Source organism: Caloenas nicobarica, chromosome 19 (assembly GCF_036013445.1).
Source record: "Caloenas nicobarica isolate bCalNic1 chromosome 19, bCalNic1.hap1, whole genome shotgun sequence".
Lineage (NCBI taxonomy): Eukaryota > Metazoa > Chordata > Aves > Columbiformes > Columbidae > Caloenas > Caloenas nicobarica.
Window position 1 is genome coordinate 9621543 of NC_088263.1, and position 23628 is coordinate 9645170.

Consider the following 23628-nt stretch of genomic DNA (forward strand, 5'->3'; position numbering starts at 1 on the left):
TTTTCCCCCTGGGAAATGAATCGCCGCAGCCGGTAGCACCCGGGGGCATGTGGGAAAGGCAGGAGACGGGCGGGGAGTCGCAGAGACGGCCAGACGGCCAGGCCGGACAGACGGCCAGGCCTGGACAGACGGCCAGGCCCGGACACACGGTGCCACCGCCCGGCGCCTCCTCGGCTGCCAGCGGCCGCCGACCCGTGGCCGTGGGGCCGAGCCCGAGAGCGGCTTTAGCCGCTTCCCCCGCCCGCCTGCGGTGCCCGGGCGCCGCCGGCAGCTCTCGGTCCCCCTCTACCGGCGGCCGGGACAGCGCCGTGTCCCCCGTCCCGCCCGGGCCCGGCGGGCGGCGCCTCCGCGGCCCGCACTACAACTCCCAGCGTGCACCGGGACGGAACTACACTTCCCACAGTGCTCCGGGGCGGGGGGAGAGGCGATTCCCACAAAGCACTGGGAAAAAACGTTTTAATAAATTATTTTAATTTTTTAAGCCGCGCCGCCCCGCCCGCCGCGGAGCCATTAGCGAGCGGTGAAAACACTCCCGGGCGCACCCAGGGGTGAAGGATCCCACCCTCGCCCGCGGCCGTTGCCGCCTTCACTTCCGGCGCGGCGGCAGAAGACTACAGCTCCCAGCATGCACCGCGGCGCCGCACCCTTTCCGGTTCCGGCCGCGGCGGGAGCTGCCCTGTCCCCTCGGAGGGGCCGCCGGGCGGTGCCAGGAGCGGCGGGGCCGGGACGGGGCGGCGGGGCCGGGCGGGGCGGCCGCGACCCTCCGAGCTCCCCCTCTCCCAGCGCGGCCCGGCCGGGCTCGCCGCTCCCCTCGGGCCTGGCGGGGTCACCTTCATGGGCGGGCGGTAGCGCGGGGCCCGGCGGTGCCCGGCGAAGCGGGGGCCGGAGGCGGCGGAGCCCGGGGCGATGTTCGTGCAGGAGGAGAAGATCTTCGCGGGGAAGGTGCTGAGGCTCCATGTGTGCACCATGGAGGGCGCCGAGTGGCTGGAGGAGGTTCCCGAGGACACCACGGTGGAGAAGCTGAAGGAGCGGTGCCTGAAGCACGTAAGGAGCCGGGTCCCCCCGTCCCGTCCCGTCCCGTCCCCCGGGCTGGGGCTGCTCCCTGTGCCCCCGGGGAGCCCTCGGGTGTGTGCGGTCGTGGGGAGGGAAAATCACGGGTAGAGGAAAGGGCAGACAACTCCCCGTGGGAAGAAAACAGATTTTTCCGACGCCCTGTAAAATCTTTCAAAAGGGGGAAAAAAAAAAAAATGCAAGCTCAAGTAAACAAGTGTTTCAATGTTCTGGTTCTGTATAGGAAGAAAATGCCTGTTTTGAGAGTTTTACGTGTTGGAAAAGGAGGATTTGCAGGGAAATCACTTTGCAACCTTTAGTTATGGCATTTGGCGTGTGTTTTCTGGTAGTGTTAGAGATCGTTAGCGATCACCAGCTCCTGCGTGCGCTCTGTGAGCTGGTGACCTGGCTTCTGATGATTTCCCCTCAAAAGTTAGAGAATTATAGCCCAGTTTGTTTCTTGTTTGTATTTAAGGTCAAACAAGGGAAGTTGTGACTGTGGAGGAGAAAGTTCCTTTTTTTGAAAAAGTCTCAGTGCAGCCTTGCCCTTGGTTGGCACAGTAGCTGGTGGGGTGTTCGGGGGGGAGATAATAAACTTCTAATGCTCTCTGGGTGCTCTGAGCAGTAAGGTCTTAATGGACGTGTCCAAAGGGTGAGTTACGCATTGCTGTCTGGAAGAGAAAACGTGTAAAAATGCACAGGCACGGTCTGTAGAGCTTGAACTGGAAAACAGAGGCTCTTTGTGCTCCCATGCTTAGTTACCACTGGTGTGTTTGTGGGTGTTAAACGCTGAAACCAGTGGTTTCAAAACTATTGGACTGAATTTTGAAGATTTGCCATGACAGCGTTTTACTTTCAAGCAAAACCATGATTGACAACAACAGCCTGTGAGGTTGTGACCCATGACCAGGCCTGTCCTAAAGTCTGTCGTTCTGGAACCAGCACGGCATGATCTGGCAGCTCGACTCAGAACCTGCTGAATTTCTTGCTGAGAAATGTGTAACTTTTGAGTGGCAAAAGTACGAGCCTCCACTCCCACCTCTGCGAGTGCAGTTTACTAAATCAGACTGAATAGTGGGTTTTGTCTTCTGAGTCTTGCAAAGACTTTTTCCACAAAACTCAGCTGCAATAGGGGAATATACCTGTGATATTAATTACTTAATTCCCATTTGAAGGGTATAAAAGGTTTTATTTTTCGAAGGAGCACACTGTGAGGTAAGGGCAGCCCAGTGCCCGCTGCCTTGGACCTGCTGCTCATTTGCTCTCAGCTGGAGCCCCTGGGAACGACAGGTCACAGCACACGCTTGTTATTGTCCCATAGTCTTTGTGAGGGCTTTTTGATTTAGGGATGAGAAGGGCAGTGTTTGGGTTGGCTTCTCCTGAGGTGGGTGTGATCCTTCTGGACGGAAACAGGGGTGCTGCGCTGGGTGCAGGGCCCCCCACGCTGTTCTGTTCCTGGAAGCAGTCTGGTGATCCCCTCTTGTCCCTTTTTGGTGCTGCTGATGAAGCACAAAGGTGGTGCAAATCCTGCTGAAACAGGGTGGGGTAATAATTACATGCAGATGTGCAGAGCTGAAAGGCCTTTAATTATCAGGAAGCTTAATTGAATAGTAGCTTGCACTGCAGTATGAGTTGGGGCAGAAGACAATTGATAGCTTGGCGCAATGTTTGATTTCATTCTCTGCTGCCTTCTGCTAATGGTGTGGATTTGCATAACGGTTATGGGTAATGTATAGTTTTATGGAGGGGAAAAAATAGAAATGGAAAAATCATGACTCCTGATCATGGGGGTGTTGCAATGAGGCTTGATAGCACCTTGGGATGATTTATGGAGCCATCTTTTGTGAGATGCTGATTATTGTGTTTGCTAAAGTCTTTGAAATCATTCTTTTGGGAGACAGAGGAAGATGATACTTGTGAGAGACTTGAACTAGGAAAGTGTCTGATTTTTCCCTCCATAACATTCAAATCCCTACTGATCTCTGAAGAGTCACTCTTTAGGTCTTCCTTTTTTCCTGAATATTATGGTTTGGGTTTGTTATTTGTTTGTGTTTTGGTGGGCTTTTTTGTTACAGATGAGCAAAAAAACCCCACCTCCCAGTAATTTAATCGCTTGACCTGCTAGGGGGAAAAAAAAAAAAAGATAATAGGTCCTGTCCCAAACATACACCTCCCAGCTCCTATTTTTGAGTTCTTCCTTTTGGGGTCTGACTCTAAGGATCTGTAACAGTAATATTTTGGGCTTGTTCAGAGGAGCTATTCCAGTGGTGCACTCTTACCCATTTTGGGGGACTTACCGAATCGATTACAGGAGGTACTCCCAGCTGCATTGAGGCTTTAATGTGTTCCTTGGCTTTTATTCAGCAGTTAATATGCTGAAGGATTAGTAAGAGGCTCCTGTTATACAAAGCAGGACTCAAACGTTCTCACCTCAATCTGCACAGAAGTTCAGATGAGGAACTGAAGATCCCTGTTAAAAACAAAGGCGCTATGTTAGAAAAAAGAGCAGGTAGCTGAGTTTGCCAGCAGTTGCAATCGCACCAGAAAAGGTGATGATAGACTAAAAGGGTTCCTGGTAACACAAATGATGAACAGGACTAAATGCTACAGCCAAGTGAAGCGCTGGTTTCACTGGGCTTTGGAGATGGCTCTGTTACCTGGGGGGGTGAATGTACTTTTCTACTTGGTAGAAATGTGTATTGCAAGAAGTGTCACTAAAAGCTTTTTTCTGGGAGCAGAGCAGGTGAGGTCAGTATTCTGTGGCAAGAACAGCAGCATCAAATTTATGGGTTTGGTAGGTTGTTATTTTTAATTTTGTCTTTTTGGAGTTGCAACCACTATGCTCTTTTTCCACTCAAACAAATTAGAAGCCTCTAGATGCGCTGATGTAATGTTCTTGAACTCTGTTGGTTCTGGGAGCCACTCTGGTGTGAAGATGAGTCAGTTCAAGGTCTCTATGTACATGCCCTTTCTTTCTTTCAGGATTTGAACTTGATTTCCTAGTGAATTAATTGGCATACAATTTAGAATTGTAATAAGGAATTGAGCACAACATCCATATTTGAAAAAATCGTCTGTATGTTGATGATTTATGTTTGGGAAGAGAAGTCTGCTCAGCACTTTAAGCAGGATCCCAGGTTAGGGCTCCTGCAGCCAAACCTCTTGACTTCAGTGTGAAACAAGGTGAGATTGGGCTGTAACAGTGGGTCTTTGAAACAAGCTGTTTAAAGAAGATTTTTAGAGCATCATAGTAAGTTGGAACTTAGATGTAGCTATTAATTTAGCAGCATCAAGGAAGAAAACTTAGAATCCTTCCTTTTGATTATTCTTCCCAGCCAGGAGTTTGGATCTGCAGGTAGAACCTACTGCAGTCAGTGTCGTTACAGCACAATTCAACCCTCAGTTTCTTTAATAAAATACATCCTGTGCCCTGGTCTCTGCATGTTGTGCTGTTACTTAAGAAGTCGGTAAATGATGGCCCAGTTGATACGTGGAGAATCTTAAATGCAAAGTGCAGTGATACGTGCCGTAGGATTATTTCTGTCTTCTGATCTTCAATATTTATTATCTTCTGCAGTGTGTACCTGGGAGCTTGGAGGATCCAAAAACTGTGACACATCATAAGTTGATACATGCTACTTCTGAGAAGGTGCTGACAGATACAAAAACAGTGTTGGAGGAAAACATCCAGGACAGAGGTGAGATTGTCTGTTTTTTTAATCTCGTCAGCCTGGAAACGTGAGATTGTATTTAACTATTTGGCGAGTTCCAAACTGTAACCGTTTTAGTATCTACACTCTGCTTTGACATAGGAAGCTAATAAGGTGGAAAAAACGAAGAGGAAAAAAGACTTTGTTTTCTTCTCCTCCCACCCAGGGAAAGCACCTTGAACAGTTTGCTTTCTTCACTCTTCCTTTTAAGAGTTGAAAAGGAAATAGGAGTGTTCATTAAGTTGATAAGTTAAACAGATGATTTTTATCTCCTTTTAAAGGATTTTTTTTTAAACCCTCAGGGCAGCATTTATGCTCCAAAATGATTAAAAAATAGTTACCATGGCTCAGTATTCCCAGACAGACAACCCAGTGCTTTTGGGGGGTTTTTTGAGGTCTCCAGCTCAGGCAGTAGGATGGTTGTTGAGGTGCATGTGAGTGTCTGCAGTTCAGATCTCACTCTGTCCTCTGCAAATGTAGGTCAGAATCCACCACACTATTGTGTCACTGACTCCAGTAGAGTATGTGAGGTATGTATTTGCTCCTGTACTTCAAAGGTGTAGAGGATTAACGTGAAACAAAAGAAGACCTAAAGATGATAGCTGGAGTCAGTTTTTACTAGACAGCTTAAGCTAATGGCCCCTTCTGGAGCGCAGGGGCAGTGGTGCAGAAGGAGAAGCAGGATGGCTGTAGCCTGAAATATTGTCTGAGCCAGAAACTCAGCAGGAGTGAAGTTCCTGGGCTTTTGCCTGAGCTCACACAGGCTGGATCTCAGCTGCCGTGACCACGAGTGCTTTGGTCTCTCTCCTAAGGCAGCGTCACCTGTCACCTTTGGAACCGAACAGGAGCCGGGAAGTGCCACCCGAGGCAGAGGCGAGGGGCAGCATTTTGCTGATGGCTGGTGTATTATTTCTAGGCGAGGCGCCGGCTCCTGCGGAGTTTTGAATTGCAGTTTGCAGAGCTAAGCAGAATTAACTGTGTGGCCGGAGCAAGCTGTCATGCAAAGCCTCTTTGCTCCGCAGCGAGCTCTGCCGTCTCTGTGCCTCGCTTGGCAGGGACACCAGATCGCAGCCGACAGCTGGTGGCACCGGCTGGCTGCATGGGGCAGCCAGGAGTCAGCACGTGGGTCCTTTTGCGTTCTGATCAGCTGGACACAGGAGGGTTAACAGCTTTCACCAGCTGTTAAGTGCTGAGCCAGACCAAGGAAACTTGTTGTGCAGAGCATGCTTTGTTTGCTTCTTACCCGCTTAATGCAATGGGCTAGAAACTGCATGTCAAGCCGTACTTGGCTGGAAGGCGGCAGCTGCTGACCCGTTCGGGGCTCTGAGCAGTGTGTCTGCGTCTTTCCGCTTGTAGATAGTACGTGGTAGTAACTGAGGTGCTAGAAACCTGTAAAGCATCATGTGATCTCCAGAAAAAGGTGCCTTGTAAGGGGAAACTTAGTCCTAAAAGCCCCAAACAAGCTTGTGCCAGGTCGTGGGGGATATCTGAGACTTGTTTGCCCTGGACACTTGCCCTGCTGCGCTACCAGGGCTGCATCCCTGCTGCAGACCGTGCATCGCTCTGCTGCCCTTCACACCCCAGGTGAGCTGCAGCCTCGCACTGGAAGCTCTTGTTGAAGCTTGCCGCTTGCCTTGCTGCAGCTGAAAGGCCCAGCTTAGACCAAAACCCACCCGTGGCCTCTCTTTACTGCTTCCTTCTCAGGGAAGCACTGAAAGTGCTGACACCTTATTACGGTGAGCCAGTTGCTCTAATATTAGTGTATGAGGCAACAGGAGCCTCTAATACATTTATGGTATATGAGAAGAAACCAGTGACAAAGTGTAATAATGAACCATGTTTTAAATTCACTGTGCACTAAGGAACTGCAGATACCGAAGGGGAGTGTGTAAAGCCATACAGGTTTTAAAGTGTGAAAAAGCTCTGCTGCTGCAGTGGAATTAATACAAAATTCGTCTCCAGGAAAAATTGCATTTGTGTGGTATCTTGTAAGAATTGTTTTCACGTTATTTTCTAACGTATTTCAGTATCATTCTCTTTCTAGATGTCTTGCTTTTAATAAAGAAGCGTGCGCCACCTCCCCTCCCCAAAATGGCAGATGTGTCAGCAGAGGAGAAGGTGAGTTTGAAAGACCTCTTGACTTGGGCGTTTCGATTAACTGCTTTATTAATGACCTGCAGAAGGATTACTATGGTCTGCTCTTTTTGTTTGTAGAGGCAAATGCAGCCAGTTAAATTCTAGGGAAGTTATTTCATGTTCCTTCCAAACTTGGAGAAAGCTGATACTACATTTTTTATTTTGATTGTGAGAACATTGCCTTAGAATAAGACGTGCAGATACACTCTCTGGAAGTGGTATAGATTTGACTTTTCACCAAATGTCTGATAACTGCATAAGCATAGTTCAGCAAGTGCTTTTGTCTCTGAAAACCCAATAGGAATATGTTGATTTGTTGTTATGCTGTCTTCTGTCTCTGTGTGTGGCTTGTCACCCTCTAAGCAGATGTATAGAACTGAAGTATTGTCCTACTACTATTCTTTTTTTTTAATGTATTTTACTGGAATACAGTTGTTCCTGAGAGTCAGTGATGCCCAGGGTGTGCTTATGTACAAGTGCTGCTGCAATTGATGTTACGGCATAAACACTTTGAGCAATATTTGTGCTCAACATTATGAGTTCCAAGGTGTCTCTGCGTTGTCTCACCATGTTTGATACATCACTTTCCCTCTTTCTGCTGGAATTTTCCTGCATATTTAGAGAACAGAAATCGGTGTAAGGACTGAAAGTGGGGCAACCCGACAGGTCCAATTTTGCTCCATAATTGCAAAATGATCCTTGCATTATTAATCCCTTGTGCTGCCAGGCTGCTGTTTCTCAGTTGCAAGTTCCAGAGCGCTGCTTCGTGCCTGGTGAAGAACCTGAAACTGCTCTGAGCTGTGCTGTGTTCTCTGTTCTGTGGATAATGGGTTATGAAACCTGACCATGTTTCCTGTCCTTCAGAGGAAACAAGAGCAGAAAGCTCCCGATAAGGATGCCATTCTCAAAGCAACTGCAAATCTGCCCTCTCGCAATGTAGATCGCACCGTGGCCCATCACAACATGAGGGATGTAAGTATTAGACTTGGCTTTAACTCGCATGCTAACAGCCGAATAGGCTTTTATCTTGTATAATCTTTTCTCTTGCGTATGAATGACAGTCTTTATAAGAGAAATTGAAATGTATGTAGTGAATATTAAAATAGCTTAAGATACAGACACATGTCATACTATTTAGTGATAATAAAACACTCTAAGTTAGGATATTAAATGTATTGTTTGTCTGCGGGAAAGCCTCATTAAACATATTCAAGATATGGCAAATGTGAAATTAGGAGGGTTTATTTCTTCAGTCTTAAATAGTTCAGGTGTTTGCAGTTGTTTGTTTTTTCTCTTCTGTGGTTTTGAAAAGAGAAATTAGTCAAATTCTGACTTCAGTAATTAAATGTTGATAGTCTGTAATGTTTGTAATTGTGTCTTCAGCAGTGCTACTTACATGCAGCACTCCACAGGAAAGGGCCAGTGTTTCTTGAGAGACTAAACAAGGAAAATAAAGCCCTAATAAAGCAACTTGCTTTATAGGGAGCCAGACTACTGCTGAGATACTAACAATAGATCTATTAAGAGTTCATGATGGCTGGTGACTTCCCGTCTAAATGTTTTGACAGTTTCCTTTCTTGCAGTTCCAGACAGAGCTCCGGAAGATCTTAGTGTCTCTGATAGAAGTTGCACAGAAATTGCTAGCGCTGAACCCAGATGCAGTTGAACTATTTAAGAAGGCAAATGGTATGAACATATCTTTATAGTTACTAGTTCAGTTCTGGGAAGTTGTTTGCTTCAGTAGCAGAAGAGTGGACTTGGTGTAACAGCAAAGCTGCTACAAACTTCATGGCAAAGATTTCACCTTATTGTGTAAAACTTGTCAATGTATAAGGTGCCTTTGGGATGGACGAGAAGTTCCGTTTTAAAAAATAAAATCGGTAGTAGTGAAAAGATTTGAAAACTTGATGAGTTGAGCTTTAGAGATAGTAAAGAGTAGTTGAAAATGCACAAGGACATAGTAATATGAGGAGAAAGTGTAGCTGTTCATTCATTTTGTGGGAAGCGCTTGCCCTTGAGATCTGCTATGACCAGATCCAACTTACTTTCACTGAATATCTATTTATCATCTATCTAGAATCTCCTGTGTATTTACTGATGTGGAAATGCCATGGTCGTGTGAGAGTTAGCTATCTTTTATTTGAGATCTTGAACACATCCAGGCAAAGTCTTTGTCCTGGAAGAATCTATCTGAGCTGAACCAAGCTGAATGCAGCAAATTAAATGATGAGATGGCAAATTCGGGGCAGGAACAAAAGAAGGGGTGGAAGAGGAGAATAGGGTTTCAACTTAACATGTGCCATTCCATTGAGAAAGGATTTTATTTTAGGTTGAAGTCAATCTGAACGTTGTTTTGTTTGTGTATGTGTAGCCATGCTGGACGAGGATGAGGAAGACAGAGTGGATGAGATAGCTCTGCGACAGCTCACAGAAATGGGGTTTCCAGAAAGCAGAGCTGTCAAAGCCCTTCGGTTAAATCAGTAAGTATACTCAGCATGCTGCCTGTAAATTACTTGGTGTCGTTAAAAAAAACAGTTTGCTTTTTTTTTTTTTTCTGAAGTCTCCTTATGTGGGTCACCTAAAACTAGGTTGGAGAAAGCATTTCCTCCAAGATCAGCGCTGCCTCGGGTGGTGTGCGGGTACGGATGGCACAGGGAAGGGAAACCACACTGTACTTGCTCTGGAAAGAATCGCTGGCCTGCGGTTCACAAGGCCACCAGGCTGACACTGTTTCCAAGTGTTAAACTCACGTTTTCTTCCGCTTTAGAATTCAGATTTTACAGAGGAAAAAAAGCAAACCTAGCCCATCCACATTGGTCTTTCAGCTGTAGAAAAATACATTGTGCTGATGTTTTAAAAACATTCCAAGAATATTGTGGAGTCCAGATAGCAACAGTAAGAAAACAGGAGGTAATGTAGTTCTTGTCATGCCCTAAGCAGCATCAGCTGTACCCCTGAGAGGGGTTTGTTAGACCATTCTCAATTTTCTAGTGATGGAGAATCCACAACATATTCCAGCTGCGCTTTTCCAGTGTCTCTCACTTGTTGCTCAGAAAGATTTTCTCCCCGATATCTTTCATGTTGTAACTGAAAAGCCAAATAGGCAAAGGCTTTCCTTTCTGTGAACATGGAATAATTCCTGTGTGTCAAATGTCTCCTTTGAGGGATCACAGATTTCTTCTGAAGTCTGAGTAGAGGAAGAACAGACCAGTACATGTTCAAGTGCAACTGCCTGTGTTCAGTTTTGCTCTTGCTCCAGACACGTTGTGCACATACAATGTTTTTCACCCTCTTCTTGTGTTGCTAATGGCATTTCTTGGTCACTGGGTGGATGTCTGAGAGCGATCTCCTTAAGAAGCAACAGAGCAGATTGCATCTGGTTCCATGTAAATTTGGAACGTGCTTTGTTTGCAGTTTTGTTGACAGTTGCAAATAGCTGGCGTTTGGTGTGAAATAAAGCAGATGATGTGGAGAATAAGGTGACTCCCTCGGAAGTGCCTTTAGAAATCTGGGTTACAGCTCTGCAAGTTGGACTTCGTGGCTTTGGAGATGATTGTGGTGCCCTGAATGCACGGAGAATTCAGGTGCTCTGGGATTTCTTTATTATTTATGACCTTTCAGGTACTAATTAACCTGCAAGTCAGTGTCCATGGGAATAAATGCAAAGGCAAATATATGTTTTAACACTGCTGTACATCTGGAGTGTTTCTCATCCCTGTGTTTTGATTTGTTTTCCAGTATGTCGGTGACACAGGCCATGGAGTGGCTGATAGAACACGCAGATGACCCTGCAGTGGATGCTCCGCTGCCAGGCCAAGCTCCCCCAGAAGCCACAGCTGAAGCTGGTGCAGCCTCCGCTGAAGCGACTGCGGGTCCCAGTTCAGAAGTGGGTGAGGAAGAGGCCAAGGATGAGCTGACAGAGATATTCAAGAAGATCCGGAGGAAAAGAGAGTTTCGTCCAGACCCACGAGTATGTGCTGCTTATCTCACTGTGTAACTGTTGGGATTGGAAAGGACTGTGTGGGCACTGTGGAATCCATTAGTTAATAAATGAAATGGGACACCTGGGTAGATATGTATTATGCTGGCTTGACAGTATTTTAGTGGAAGTCTTTAGGGACTGTTTAAATTCAAGTTGCTGAAAGGGATATTACCTAATTAATGCATCACTGTTTCAGAGAACAGTATCTAAATTACTGACACACTTATTTCTGCACCTGAAAATTAACTGATGGAACTGAAATGAGCTGGCAGCCTCCTGGCACTGCCGGCTGGGAAGGAAGCGTTGCAAGACAGGAGTAGGTCCTTTTGCTGTAGAAAAGGACAGAAGAGCTCTACTGTATTTAGGGAGCAAAGAGAAGTATCACCAGCAGATTTTAATTCTTGCAGCAAATGCAGAAGTTAGCTTTTTTTTGTTGTTTAGAACACAGTATTAGCTGAAGTGAAAATATGTGTTGTTATCACCCTGGAAACTCACCAGGAGGTGCTCTTTAGAATACAACACTTTGCTTTTACAACTAACTGTTCCTTGTGATTTCCATTTAAAGCTGCAAGTGCATTTGGTGACCTGGGTACAATTTCTAAATGTTTAAACGTTCTCATAACAATATCTAGGTATGCTTGTCTAAATATATAACCCTCACTAGCAATATAATAACCCAGGAAGTAAAATTAAATGGAGTGAATAGAACTATAAATGAACGCGTAGCTTGATCTGTAAGTGAGATGCGAACAAAAACTTTGATGTGAGAGAAGTTCTGAAACAAGGTGTTTCTGTCCTGTTCTTGTGCTTTCTACCCCAGGTATGCTTGCTCGTTGCCTTGCTTTCAGGGCTGAGGACAGAAACTACCTTTGCTTCTAAGACTTATTCTTCCATAATAAAGCACTTTTGCTATACGCTATTTGAAAACTTTGTAGATAAGATTACTTAGTGGTCTACAAATGGGAACAATGAGGTTTTTTTACCCCACAAAAAGCTCCTATGCAGAAGGTGGGAGGATGTAATTGTTCTCATTTCTGTTTTAAACGTTACATTTATTAAGCTGTGTAAATCTGATACAGGCTGTCATTGCCCTAATGGAGATGGGGTTTGATGAAAAAGAAGTGGTGGATGCACTCAGAGTAAACAACAACCAGCAAAATGCAGCCGTGAGTACAATGTCATTTCTGTTCTTTATTGCCATAATAGTCTGTTCAACTGATTCTTTTCATCATTGAATTGACGTTTGGATCTGTCATAAAGCTCAACTGTTACTGGAGATGAAATGACCTCTATATATTCTGTGCCTCTTTCAAATTAGATACACAACTAGAATACAAAGGCTTTAGACTTCTTAGAGGAACTCGGCACGCCTGAGGTGGAGGCTGATCTGGTTGGGACAGCATAGGTGGATTTTCAAAAAGCTTTTGAGAAACACCCTCACCAGAGTCTGCAAAAGAGATTATGCTGTCATGAGAAAGGAAATGTATTCCCAGTAATTCATAACCAGTTAAAGGACAAGAGTAAATGATCAAGCAAGAAATTCAAGCCATGCAGTGTGTAAATTGCCATACTGCAGCAATGCATTCTACAGTTTATGGAACAAAAAACTTCAAAGACCTATTAGTCCCCTGCTAATGGATATGTTATGGAAAATTATGTGGACACAGCTGACAGCCAAGGGATCTCTTCTTCTTAATCATCCAGTGCTGGCTACAGGTAGAGAGAGGATATTGGGCTGGATGGTACTCGGGGCTGCCGCACTGTGACCATGTTGTTGTGGTTCTTTTGAGTCATAACGTGTGCAGGGTAACAGACGTGTTCCCTGAGCTTTGAAACATCCAAACTTTGCTTTACCTTTATTGCCATACCAGGCACTGCTGCTGTTCCCATTGAAATAAAAGTGGATTTCTGTGGGCGCAACACACAAATGAATAGTAATCTAGTGTGAAAAGAAGTATACAGCTATTTAACTGAGAGGGGAAAAAAATTATCATGCCACATTGTCAAAACTTTTGAGACGCTTTCATTCTAATGGAAGCAATCATGAAATGTGTTGTGCCTGGTGATTTTCTTGCAGTGTGAATGGTTGCTGGGAGACAGAAAGCCTTCTCCGGAGGACCTAGATAAGGGCATTGACACCAACAGCCCTCTCTTCCAAGCCATCTTAGAAAACCCAGTGGTACAGTTAGGACTGACCAACCCAAAAACTCTACTAGGTAAGTCCTGCTTGGGTACCTGATCTCTGTGTGTGTAGGTATCTATCTATCTATCTAGATATATACAGTCTCTGTTGCCAGCAAATAAGAGCAGAGGCTGGATGATGACAGCGCTTTGCGGGGTGGGTGCAGCTCTGAACCCTTTTCCTCACTTTCAGCAGCTGGTTTGTTTGTTCGCTTCGTACCATAACTCAGCTAAACCCGGAACAGAACTTGGGGCTAACCCAGAAATGATACTAATTCCCCAGGCTACTGGATTACACTTGCTGAACTCAGAACTTTAATAACTGCTGGCTGCAATGCTGTTGTGCATTTAGGGGCCCTGTGGCCACAAGGGGAAAAATCAGGAATGTCTGTCTAGAACTCTGATTATTTCACAGAAAAAACAAGGCTGTCTCCTGCTGTGCAGCTCACTGTGTGCTGAAGCCTGGTCATTGAGATGGAAGATAACTTGTGGAAGAGCCTGAGCTAAGGCCTTGCCTATCAGAGTTGAGATAACTGTGAAAATATGCTTCCCCTTGCTTGGATTTCAGCTCTGGGTAACATCTGTGTGCTCGTGGTCAGAAGGGCTGCGAGCACAGCGATTCCCCAGCTGATGAGCCTGGCAGGGAAACACAAATCTGTGATGAATTGATCTCTCTGACACGGGAGAATGATACAAAAAAAATGACATTGGCTCTGTGACATGTATCAAAAGTTTTGCGTTTAGCCTTTGGCTACAAAATTTACTTGAAGCAATGCTTTTAAACAAAGGGTGTATGCACAACGCTTTCGAAGGAGCTTTTAAAAATACTGCTTTAAATGTAATTAGGAGAGTTTGCAAGCCTTTAAATAATTCAAGAGCAGAACTTTCCCACTCTGATTTCTGAACAAATGGTCTCTTCATTTCCGAGGGTTCCACACTGCAGCTCAAAATATAAATAGAAAATGAAATGCTGTTATATGCACTTGGAAAGCTTGGATGAACATCAGAGAATATATTCCTAATGATACATCTCCAAATTGCTGATGTCACAGATTTTAGTAGTGAATGTTTTCATTTAATTGGATACTTACAGAATGTTGATAAATCTTTAGTTTTAAGCTTTTGATTCTGTAGAAGAATAAAGTGGTGAAAGACAAGATCTGTACTTTATTCTGGGCTTTTCTGTAGGAATGCTGCATGACCTTCAGCAAGGTATTAACGCTGAGCCTTTCAGAGGTGCTGGGTACTTACAGCTCCCACTAATGTCAGCTGGAGCTTTGCACACTAACGCTCCTGGGAAAGCGAAACCCCTGCGTTTGGTGCTGCTCTGCCGGACTCTCACAGCGCTGACATTTTGGTGACTTCTGAATAGGTCAGATGTGCCACTGCTTTTTTTGTCCTGCTCCATAACGACTGCTCCAAGTGTCCGGTAGTCCAGCTCAGTGTCTGTCATAAGGCTTATAAATTATTGCCTGGACTGTTCTTGTGCCAGATTTGCAGCTTAGCTCTTGCAGTAGCTGTCTGCTTCCTTGAACATTAGAAGATAGCACATAAAAAAAAAAAAAAAAGGACGCTCATTGTGAAGACAGCTGCATATAGAAAGAAAAAAACACTAGAGCTCTGAGATTGGCTGGATTAAGGGGCTACACTTCTGCTGGCTCTGCTGCTCGTTCCCATGTAGCCTTTGGTGTGTCTACTACTCGTTCTGCTGCCTTAGTTTTCCCTTCTGAGATGTTGAGGGAGCAGCTGTAGGACACACAAAGTGCAGCAAAGGGCTGGTGGTGCTTTTTGTGAACTGACTTAGTGAAGCACCAGGGAGAAAGGTGATACTGGTGCCAGAACTGGCCGTTAAGGAATCTAGGCTGGGTTGTGGAAAATCTTGGATCAGAAGAGCCTTCCTGCAGGAGATGACCCAGTTCTAAGCTGGGCTTTCTTACGTGGGTGAACTGCAGAGCGTGTTCCCTGCTGCTGCGTGCAGACATCTGCCAAGGCTTTAGCTCCTCAAACCCATGTCCTTGGGGTTCTGTAAGATGGACTGTAATCCAGGCTGAGTATTTAATCACCTGCCGTCTGCGGTGAATTTAATGCTGAGGAATGGGGAAAGCGCAACAGCCCATCCCATCCCGCTCTGCGGAGACTGAGGGGTGCAACGGGTCGATGTTTGGTGTGTTCCTGCTGGTTTGGGGCGATTCTTGCCCATTGCCTTTGAGCTGCAGCTGTTTCTAACTGTCCTGTAGCTGAACACTCCAAACATGGAAGCATTTGCTGACTGAAGGACTAATTGTGTTGCAATTTCCATCTCTTGGCAGCCTTCGAGGACATGCTTGAAAACCCCTTGAACAGCACTCAGTGGATGAACGATCCCGAAACGGGGCCCGTCATGCTACAGATCTCGCGAATCTTCCAGACGCTGAACCGCACGTAGAGGGGAGCGCCGGTCACGGTGCCGCTTCCGACTGTCCCCCTGCCACCCCCTCCTCACCGGGAGGGCGCACGGGGCCTTTGGGGAGGGGGCAGATCCTGCCCGAGGGGGCCTCTGGCACCAGAGCTTATGTAGTTATGGCCAACTGAAGTTCATTGCCTTGTGGATTTAGTGTTAGTGGAAGAGGTTGAAGACTTGTTTATGTTTTCAGGTGTTAGGTTTAAAATAAAGTATATAAAAAAGAAAATAGGAAAAGGTTTTGTGAAAACAAGAATCTGATTGTTGGGAAGAAATATGACAATGCTTGTTCAAAAGGCCTGTGATGGTGGTTTTCTAGCCAGATTAGCTAGCGTCTGGCTGGTGTTTACAAAAGGTCGCTGACCACTAGCATAGGATATTAATCATCTCCATACAGTATTAATTTATGGCTATATCAAATTATAAAATGTTTGGGTTTTTTTTAAATGGATTCTTAGGAAATGGGGGTTTTTTTAAAGTCCAAATATTGGGAGAGCAAACACATTTCTATCCAAACTTGTTTACCTTGCATTATAATTTAAGGAGAATAATTCAGAGATGGAATTCTTTTAATAAATAGCATCACTTTTTCCTATTTCTTTTCTGCGTTAGTGTTGTTGCAGTCCCGCAGTGGTTGTACTTGTCGGAGATGCTCTGTCAGCTGCGTTAAAGATGCAGCATCTCTGTCACGACAGGACTCGCTACGCCAGGACTTGGATTCTCAAGTAGGCTGCAGTTCAGAAGTTCATACTCTGACATATCCTCACACAAGGAGGGATATATTCATGTAGTGGGTTTTTTCCATTTTTATGTGCACGGTTTTGGAAAGGGAGATCTGTGGGGTCTGACTTTGTTTCAAACTGTTTACAAAAAAGCAACTCATTTGCATGGATTTTTCATTGGTGGTCTGTAAGGAAGCAGAACTGCTTAGGTTTTTATCTTGTTTGACATATTTAAAAGCACGCTTGAAATTGTTATCTTATTTGAGGTAGAAGTGGTTTTTCTTAATGCTTATTTTCACCTTGGAAATACCCAGAATGTCAGGCTGCGTCTTTCCTATTTTGTCAGAAGGCTGACTTGAGATTTCAGACAGGAGTTGGGAGCTTTTAGGAGCAGAACTCGCTGTGAATATCCAGCTGGTTTTTATGGCTCTGCAGATGTTACTTTTTTAAGTCTGAAGAGAAATGATTTTTATTTTCAAATGAATGAAATACGATTGACATCTGTCATGATCCCTGCCATGTCTGGTGTTTTTTGGAAGGGCAGGTTAGGCAAGACCTGTCTCTCCAAAATGCAGAGTAACCAGGTGGAGACCCTGTCCCTAAATAGCACAAAGGTTCCTGTCAAATACAGATCCTGAGTAGCTCCGTGAGTCACCTTTTTAAGTGTGGGGTTTTTGTGTGTGGTTGGATTTTTAAACAAAAATGCAACAAGATGCAACCCGAAACCCTACAACAAGTTTTGGCCTGAACTTGGCATCTGATCTGGGCTGTTGTGCAGCCAAGGCACTGAAGTTGCCAATTTCACATAATTAATACGAAGGGCGGGGAAATCAAATCAGCATGAGATTTTATCTTGACTTACTATCCCAGGATTTTTTTTTTTTGTTACCTGTAATTTTACATTAAGCTTCACAGTTCATGGCTGCTGAAATATTTACTTCTATATTTAGAAATTCCAGGCTTTAGAGAGATGCTGCCGCAGTTCAGATTGGACAGTAAAACCATTTTCTGGGACTCTTGCTCGGAGCAGACTGACGGTGTGGCACGAAATCCTGACCTTGGCCTGTGACTGCAACAGGCAGGAACCTGATCCTGCAGCCCAGTGAGTTCAGCACAACCGCTCATGAGTAGCTGTGACTGAATGTTGTGGTGCTCTGAAAGGTTTTGATTATCTTGTCCTTATTTTTTCTTACTCCCTGAAGCTTTTTGCCACTAATACTACCAAAAGATGCTATTACTTGAAGCTCTTAATGTTAGAGGCACGTGTCCTTCTCTGCCAACCAGGATTCCTGTGAATGTTCCTTTTAATGAGTGTTTTTTAGAAGACAAAGCTGGGAAAAACTCACCTCTAGTTTGGTGGGGATTTTTTTGGCTTTTGAATTAATCAGGACTGGTTCAGACTTATCGAATAGATTCTTTGGTTGCAGTCTTGGTCTTAGAAGAACATGACGGCTTGTTGAAATGCTTCTGTTGAATTCAGTAATGCTTTTGTGAGGAAGAACTACTCATAGAAGTAAGGATTTTTAGGTTCCAGTCCTGTGCTGTTGAAGTTATAAGTAGCAAAGATGTGTCATATTTAGGTGTCTTATAACATGGTCAAGGGAATATTTGGCAGTCTGTGAAATCAAGTAGTAAATGGGGCTCTGGGTGGCTCATACAACGCAGTGACTATTTCTTGCAGTTCCAGCTCTTTGCCCCATCAGTTGATACAGACAATCTTCTGCCCTTTGATGTTACATGGCTCTTGAAAGCTGACTAGTTATTTATTTAAATATATATAACTTACAATTTTGTCATCAAAACACTGATATTTTAAATAGGAATGTACTATAGGGATGTTTGTTCTCAGGGCCTCATATTTATGCTCTCCAGATAGGGGGATGCAGCTAAAGGGATGTATTTGGGAAAAAAAAAAAATGCCAGTGGCTGCGTTACACCTTGGACCTCGATTGTCCTGACCTGTGAGCCTGAGCTCGTGGAACTGTCCTGAGAAACCTCTGGTGTCTGGTCCCCCAAAGAACCTGCTGCCCCGTCTCTCCTTGTGAGCGGTGACGAGTCTTCCTTCAAGGTCGCTGCGTCCCTCTGGACACGGTCACACCAGATTACCCAGCTGCTGCAGGGTTTGCTGATCTTTACACTGTTTCAGGGACGATTCTGTCCTCCGTGCAGCTGGAAAATTAACTTGTGCAGTTTCCAAAGCAGCAGCGTGCTCCTGCTTTTTGGGGATGGTGCAAGATCTGCTCCTGTGAGAGCCCCGAAACCTCCGGCTCGTTCCTGCTTTTGGCTGCTCGCAGCCGTTGTCACAGACCTGCCCTAGAATCAAACTTGGCTTTTGGAGATTTATCTTCATATCTAAGAGACATTCAAATGGTTATTTAAATCCTTTTTAGTTGGGACTGTTACAATTTATTTTTTGTTTTAGGTATTGTGCTTCATGGGCTGAGGATGTTTTAATGTATTTTGAAAGTTGTTTAAATAAGCATTGCACCAAACGAATGTATCGTAATGCTGTCAGCAGGTGTTCCCTGTGGAAGAGACGGAGGTTACCAGTGATCTCTGCTTCAGTGGCAATTTTACAAAAGCAGCGCACCCAGGATAGCAAGTGTTTGGGAAGTAAATACCCCATTTTTCTACTTTTAATAAATAGCATTTTTATCAACTAGCAGCATAGCGGCACTTGCAGCTGGGTATTTCCATCCGATCATAGGTCCTTGTGCTTTGAGACATCAGCAAAGCACTGGCTGTGTCCTCCTCCCTGGGCTCGTTGTTCTCCCGTGGGATTTGCGGTGCTGTGGGAGGTGGGATGGGGGTGACCGTCCCCACCTGCCCGCAGAGGACACAGCGAGTGAGTGGGTGTCTGTATCTGTCTGTGAATGTGCTCCCATGGTGGTTGTTCTCACCTGCATCTGACACGTAGGTTTAACAAAAGGGGTTTTTAAGGACTCCTTGCCCCAGATTTGAAGATCTTCAACACAGATCCTGTTTGCGGCATGTGAACTTCAATAAATGTAAATGCATTTAATTCTTACTGAATTTGGGTATAGTTTTGTATTATGCTCTGGGGAGAGAGAAGAATTTGGAGCGTATTTAAACTAAGCCCCACAAAACAAAGTGTCTTTGTTGCAGCAGGTAACAGAGGCTTGTAGAGATTTTTAATTTGCATATTTTTTATCATCGTTTAATGAACTGTACAAGAATGTGATTTGCTATCCAGCACTTAGCACAGGGCAGCACTGGTAAAATGACATTGCAAGGTACTGACTGAACACTTTTCATTTCACCTGTGTGTTAAATAATTAGGTACAGCATATGATGATTTTGATATGACACTGGCGTGTGGCATGCACATCTGTTTCTCAGATGTAACATTAATTTTATGAAGCTTAACTAGGGTGGACATCACGGAACCTGTGGAATTCAGGGTTCATTCTGGACACGCTCGTGTGGGTCCCTGACCTCTCCCTGAGTGGGAAAACCCGTAGGTTTTGTCCTTGAGGCAAAAACAAACAAACAAAACCCACGCAGGAAATGCTACTAATTTGTTACCCTTTTAAGCAGATGCTGTTGTCTACTGAAGGGTATTCCTGGAGGTTATCAAGGTTTTTGGCAAAGCCAGACTGTTCGGACTGAAACCATTATGTACCTGTAGCATACGGAGAAGTCGGACCCATGAATGAGATCAGAATGAACGCTGAGGCTTTAAACCTGCTCTCACACACAAGACACTGATGTTACGTGTGTTGTAAATTTATAATATATCTTAAAAATAAAGTTTTTTGATTTATTACAAGGTGTACTGAAACATCATTTTCAGGACCGGCAGAGGTTTATGAATCCAGGTTGCTCAATGCTGTTCTCTAGACTGTGCTCTTGCCAAGAGAGGTTGGACCAGGTGGTCCTGGAGGTCCCTTCTCACCTGGTATCTGTGGTTCATATGATTCTGTGAATGCTCCTTGTATCTGCGAACTGCTAGAATTGTTCCTCTGAAAATAAGATATTTCGATAGTTGGTCAAGAAACCTATAACAAAATCTGTGCAGAGAATCCTGTTCCAATCGTAGGTTTTGCCACCTGGAAGTTATTTCCCTATTTTCCAGGACAAGTTGTGTGAGTAAGACTCATTGACTCATTGCAAGAGCTGCACGAGATGAGATTGGCTGATCCCCTGTGATGGGCTGATGCTGTTGGAGAGGGATTTATCTTGATGGTGGTTGACTGATAAATTGGAAGCCTTTTTTTTCCACACCAGGGGAACTCTGGTGAAGGGAACCAGCTGGAGCAAACAGCAGCTGAGGTGTGGTAGGATGAGCAGCTCGCACATGGTGAAGCCAGAATGCCCGCGCAGGTGATGCCGGTGCCGGCGCTTTGGGAAGGAGCCGGGAAGCACCTCCAAGTCCTGCCCACGTGTGCACGGCAGCTGCTTCAGCGTGTAAATGCGTGAGGTGGTTTCTCTAATGAAGTGGTGGGGTTATTAGCATTTTCACACAATGTTCAGGGCACAGAGGAGCACCTGCTAGCAGCCTGTTTGTTCAGCAAGTGTTATAGGAATCGGTGAGGAGTTCAGAGTCATTTTCATTACATCCTTTGAAAGATGGAGGATTAGCATAAGAGACTTCTGAACACTTGTTCAGTGCAGGTTTTTAAATGTGGTGGTGGTAAACGTGGGTATTCTCTTGGTGCCAGCTGGCCCCTAACTCAGATTTCCTTTAATGCACAGATCAGCAGCAGGCTGCAGTACAATTCAAAGGTCCAGCTCTCCACTAAATTAAAATTAAAACAAAACAAAAAAATCCCTAAAGCAGCTCATGGTGTATCATTAGATAATGGTACTTCTGAACCTAAACTGGTACAGCAGGTCTGGGCAGAAATCCACACCTTAAAAAATGAAAAGTGCTAGCTGAGTGATGGGATGGGTTGTAATTGGCGTAGTGTCGGTCAGCTCTCGAAGCGTGCTTTTGGCACCGGGACGTGTCGCTGGCCTGGCGTTCTCCAGCAGCAATAAGATACGGAGCAAAGGAGATACGGAGCTAAGGAGAGGGGCGGCCGCTGCTCCGGCACCACCAGAGCCCTGTTCTGCACCGTGAAGAGTGGGGAAGGTGAGTGCAGGTTGCGCTGGGCTGTGAAAGCACAGCTTGGCGTTGGCAAGGTGAGACATCGCTAACGACATGAACGGTGTGGTAAGAGTTGTTCCCCATCCCTCTATGGGTGGTTCACCGGAGCCTCTCCCACTGCTCGCTCTGCTCCCCGGGATCGGTGGTCGCTGGTCGTGTTAACCCACAAAAAGGAGTAGCATATTGTACAATTGTACAATTCCTCATTCCAGCAGAAACAGAAGGAAATGGCAGATGCTACCCCTGGGATGTGCCCGGGTTGAGGCCGCGCTCCCTGCTGTGATGATCCCATCGTTTGCTCTGTGCTTGATCATGCTATATTTTTTTTTTAATGGTCATTTTACTATAAGAGAGGAATTAGCCAAAGGAAGCAGCAGCTCTGCAAGCTGCTGGGGATGCTTTGCTATGGGGGAAGTGGGTTTTGGGTAGAATTAATGGAGCAAATTATTTCTCTTGCTATTCTCCACTGCAAGACTTGCACGCGTGAGCTGGCCCATTGCTACAGCAGTTTGGTCCTGGAAAACGGCTTGAAAGCGGTCAGGTCTGTGGCGTTGGTGTGACTGCCAGGGAGTGTGACCTGAAAAGGGACAGCGGTGCCCAAGCCCTGTGTATCCAGTGTCACCAGGAATCCGGTCACGGGTGGAGCTGGGGGAGGAACATGGGTAACCCGAGATGTGCTGGACCAGACCACACTGGACCAAAATAAACCTGGAGAGGTGACCGGCTCTCTCGAACCCGGGGTGTAAATGTGATGCCTGGCTGAGGAGCTGGTGCCCAAATAAATGGCCCGAGTTCAGAGCCTGCAAGTGCCCAGGGCTCCTGGGGGGTCACTGGGTTTCTGGGGGTGTCACCGGGGCTCCAGCAGCGTGTCCAGTGGGTGCTCTGCTGTGGGCGGTTCATGCAGCAGCTGGTGCGGTGCAAACCCCGTGTCTTGGGGTCCTGCGCAGGATGCAGAACTGCCCCTTCCCCGGGGCTGTCAGAGGGAAGAGTTGCAGCTCTCAAGCAGGTTTCATTAACGATGCCATCAGCAGTTGCCTAACGAGCTGTCCCGTGCGCGGAGCCGTGAGCTGGTCGGGCTGGTTCCACATCAGGGCTCTGCCCTCGCGGTGCGAGCGGCGGCTGCAGAGGCTTCACGCTCAGTTCTTGGCGTGGGCTGTGTGAACGTCCCGGTGCTGTGCAGGTGTGAGTGGCTGCCAGTAACCCTGCAAAAAACATTATTCATGGAAGACTTGTAGCACTTATGCATGATGTGGTTACTTGGCTTTTATGAGCTGTGGCTTGGGCATAAACCACATTTATGTTGAAGTGAACCTCTATTTGTCCTCTGAGGAAGGGCAGCTCCGCAGGGAATATGTGCCCGGGAGTCCCGAACCTGCCGTAGCTCCTGTGTGCGTGGAGTTGGGTTGAATTATTCAGCTGCTCCTTGATGCTGCGACAGCCCTGGGGACAGCACAGCCCCGGGGCCACGCTGAACCTGCCGCCTCCAGCCCCGTGCCCCTTCCCGTCCACAGGGCGGGTTTGGGACATCTCTCTGGATTTCTTGGCACCTGGGATTAGATTTTTTGCTCTGTTCTCACATGGTCTGGGCAGCAGGACAGCCCCAGCCGGGGTGAGCCAGGCGGCGGGGGCTGCTGGACCCCCACACGGCTCCTCTGTGAAGCATGCAAGAAAAGGAAGGTAATTCAGACCCTTCTAAATCATCCTTAAAAGGACACCAGCTGCCTATTTCCGTGCTGCTGGCTCAGTGTTGCAGCAGCTCTCCTCCATCTGTGTTTTCCTCTAGATAGGAGCTCGTTGCCAGGCTGCGTGCGATGAATCACGGGGTGCTCTCTGCATGTCCCCTCGTACACCCAATTCCTTGCAGACAAGCGCCTTCCTCCTCTACTTGCACAAATGCTCACCAAGAAAAGCAAAAATGCACAATCCTCCATGAAATCTGCACTGCGGCCTCTGAGCGATCCGTCCCCATCCCTCCTCTGCCCCAGCGCAGGCAGGAGGCAGCAGCAGCTCTCTCCTCCTCCAAACCCTGCTCAGGAACATCGTGCCCGGCAGAGCCCGTAAGCCGTTTGAAGTGTCTTATATTTTTGTCCAGCCTGGGTGTTTGGGAGCTGAACGGTGCCTTTCCCCTCGGGAGCCGGCACTGGCCACGCAGCTCTGGCCACCACGGGCTTCCCCGGTGCCATCACTACCCGGCCTAAGAAGTCGCTCAGATTTTCATGGGTTACCGTGGGCTGTATTTATAGCTTGACGTGCTAAAAATAAAAGCACCAAGTGTTGGGTTCCCTGATCGCAGCCTC

General features: G+C 46.2%; 1 protein-coding gene across 2 annotated transcripts; it reads left to right on the plus strand.

The window, feature by feature from the left end:
- The first annotated feature begins 645 nt into the window (after positions 1-645).
- UBAC1 (UBA domain containing 1) lies at positions 646-20011 on the plus strand. Of its 2 annotated transcripts, none has more exons than XM_065648272.1 (10): positions 646-1044; positions 4628-4748; positions 6805-6878; positions 7761-7868; positions 8465-8582; positions 9268-9376; positions 10635-10866; positions 11958-12044; positions 12956-13094; positions 15369-20011. In XM_065648272.1, the coding sequence occupies exons 1-10, from the start codon at positions 907-909 to the stop codon at positions 15482-15484; spliced, it is 1242 nt and encodes a 413-aa protein (XP_065504344.1). In that variant the 5' UTR covers positions 646-906; the 3' UTR covers positions 15485-20011. The 2 variants fall into 2 exon arrangements, with proteins under 2 accessions (XP_065504344.1, XP_065504345.1); XM_065648273.1 differs by having other exon boundaries at positions 8480-8582.
- Positions 20012-23628: the final 3617 nt, after the last annotated feature.

What these genes read in the sequence shown, in the direction of transcription:
- UBAC1 (XM_065648272.1), top strand. Translation starts at nt 907, where the DNA reads ATGTTCGTGCAGGAGGAGAAGATCTTCGCGGGGAAGGTGCTGAGGCTC. An exon ending in AGGAGCGGTGCCTGAAGCAC is followed by an intron (nt 1,045 to 4,627) that starts GTAAGGAGCCGG and finishes TATCTTCTGCAG; the next exon opens with TGTGTACCTGGGAGCTTGGA. An exon ending in GGAAAACATCCAGGACAGAG is followed by an intron (nt 4,749 to 6,804) that starts GTGAGATTGTCT and finishes TTCTCTTTCTAG; the next exon opens with ATGTCTTGCTTTTAATAAAG.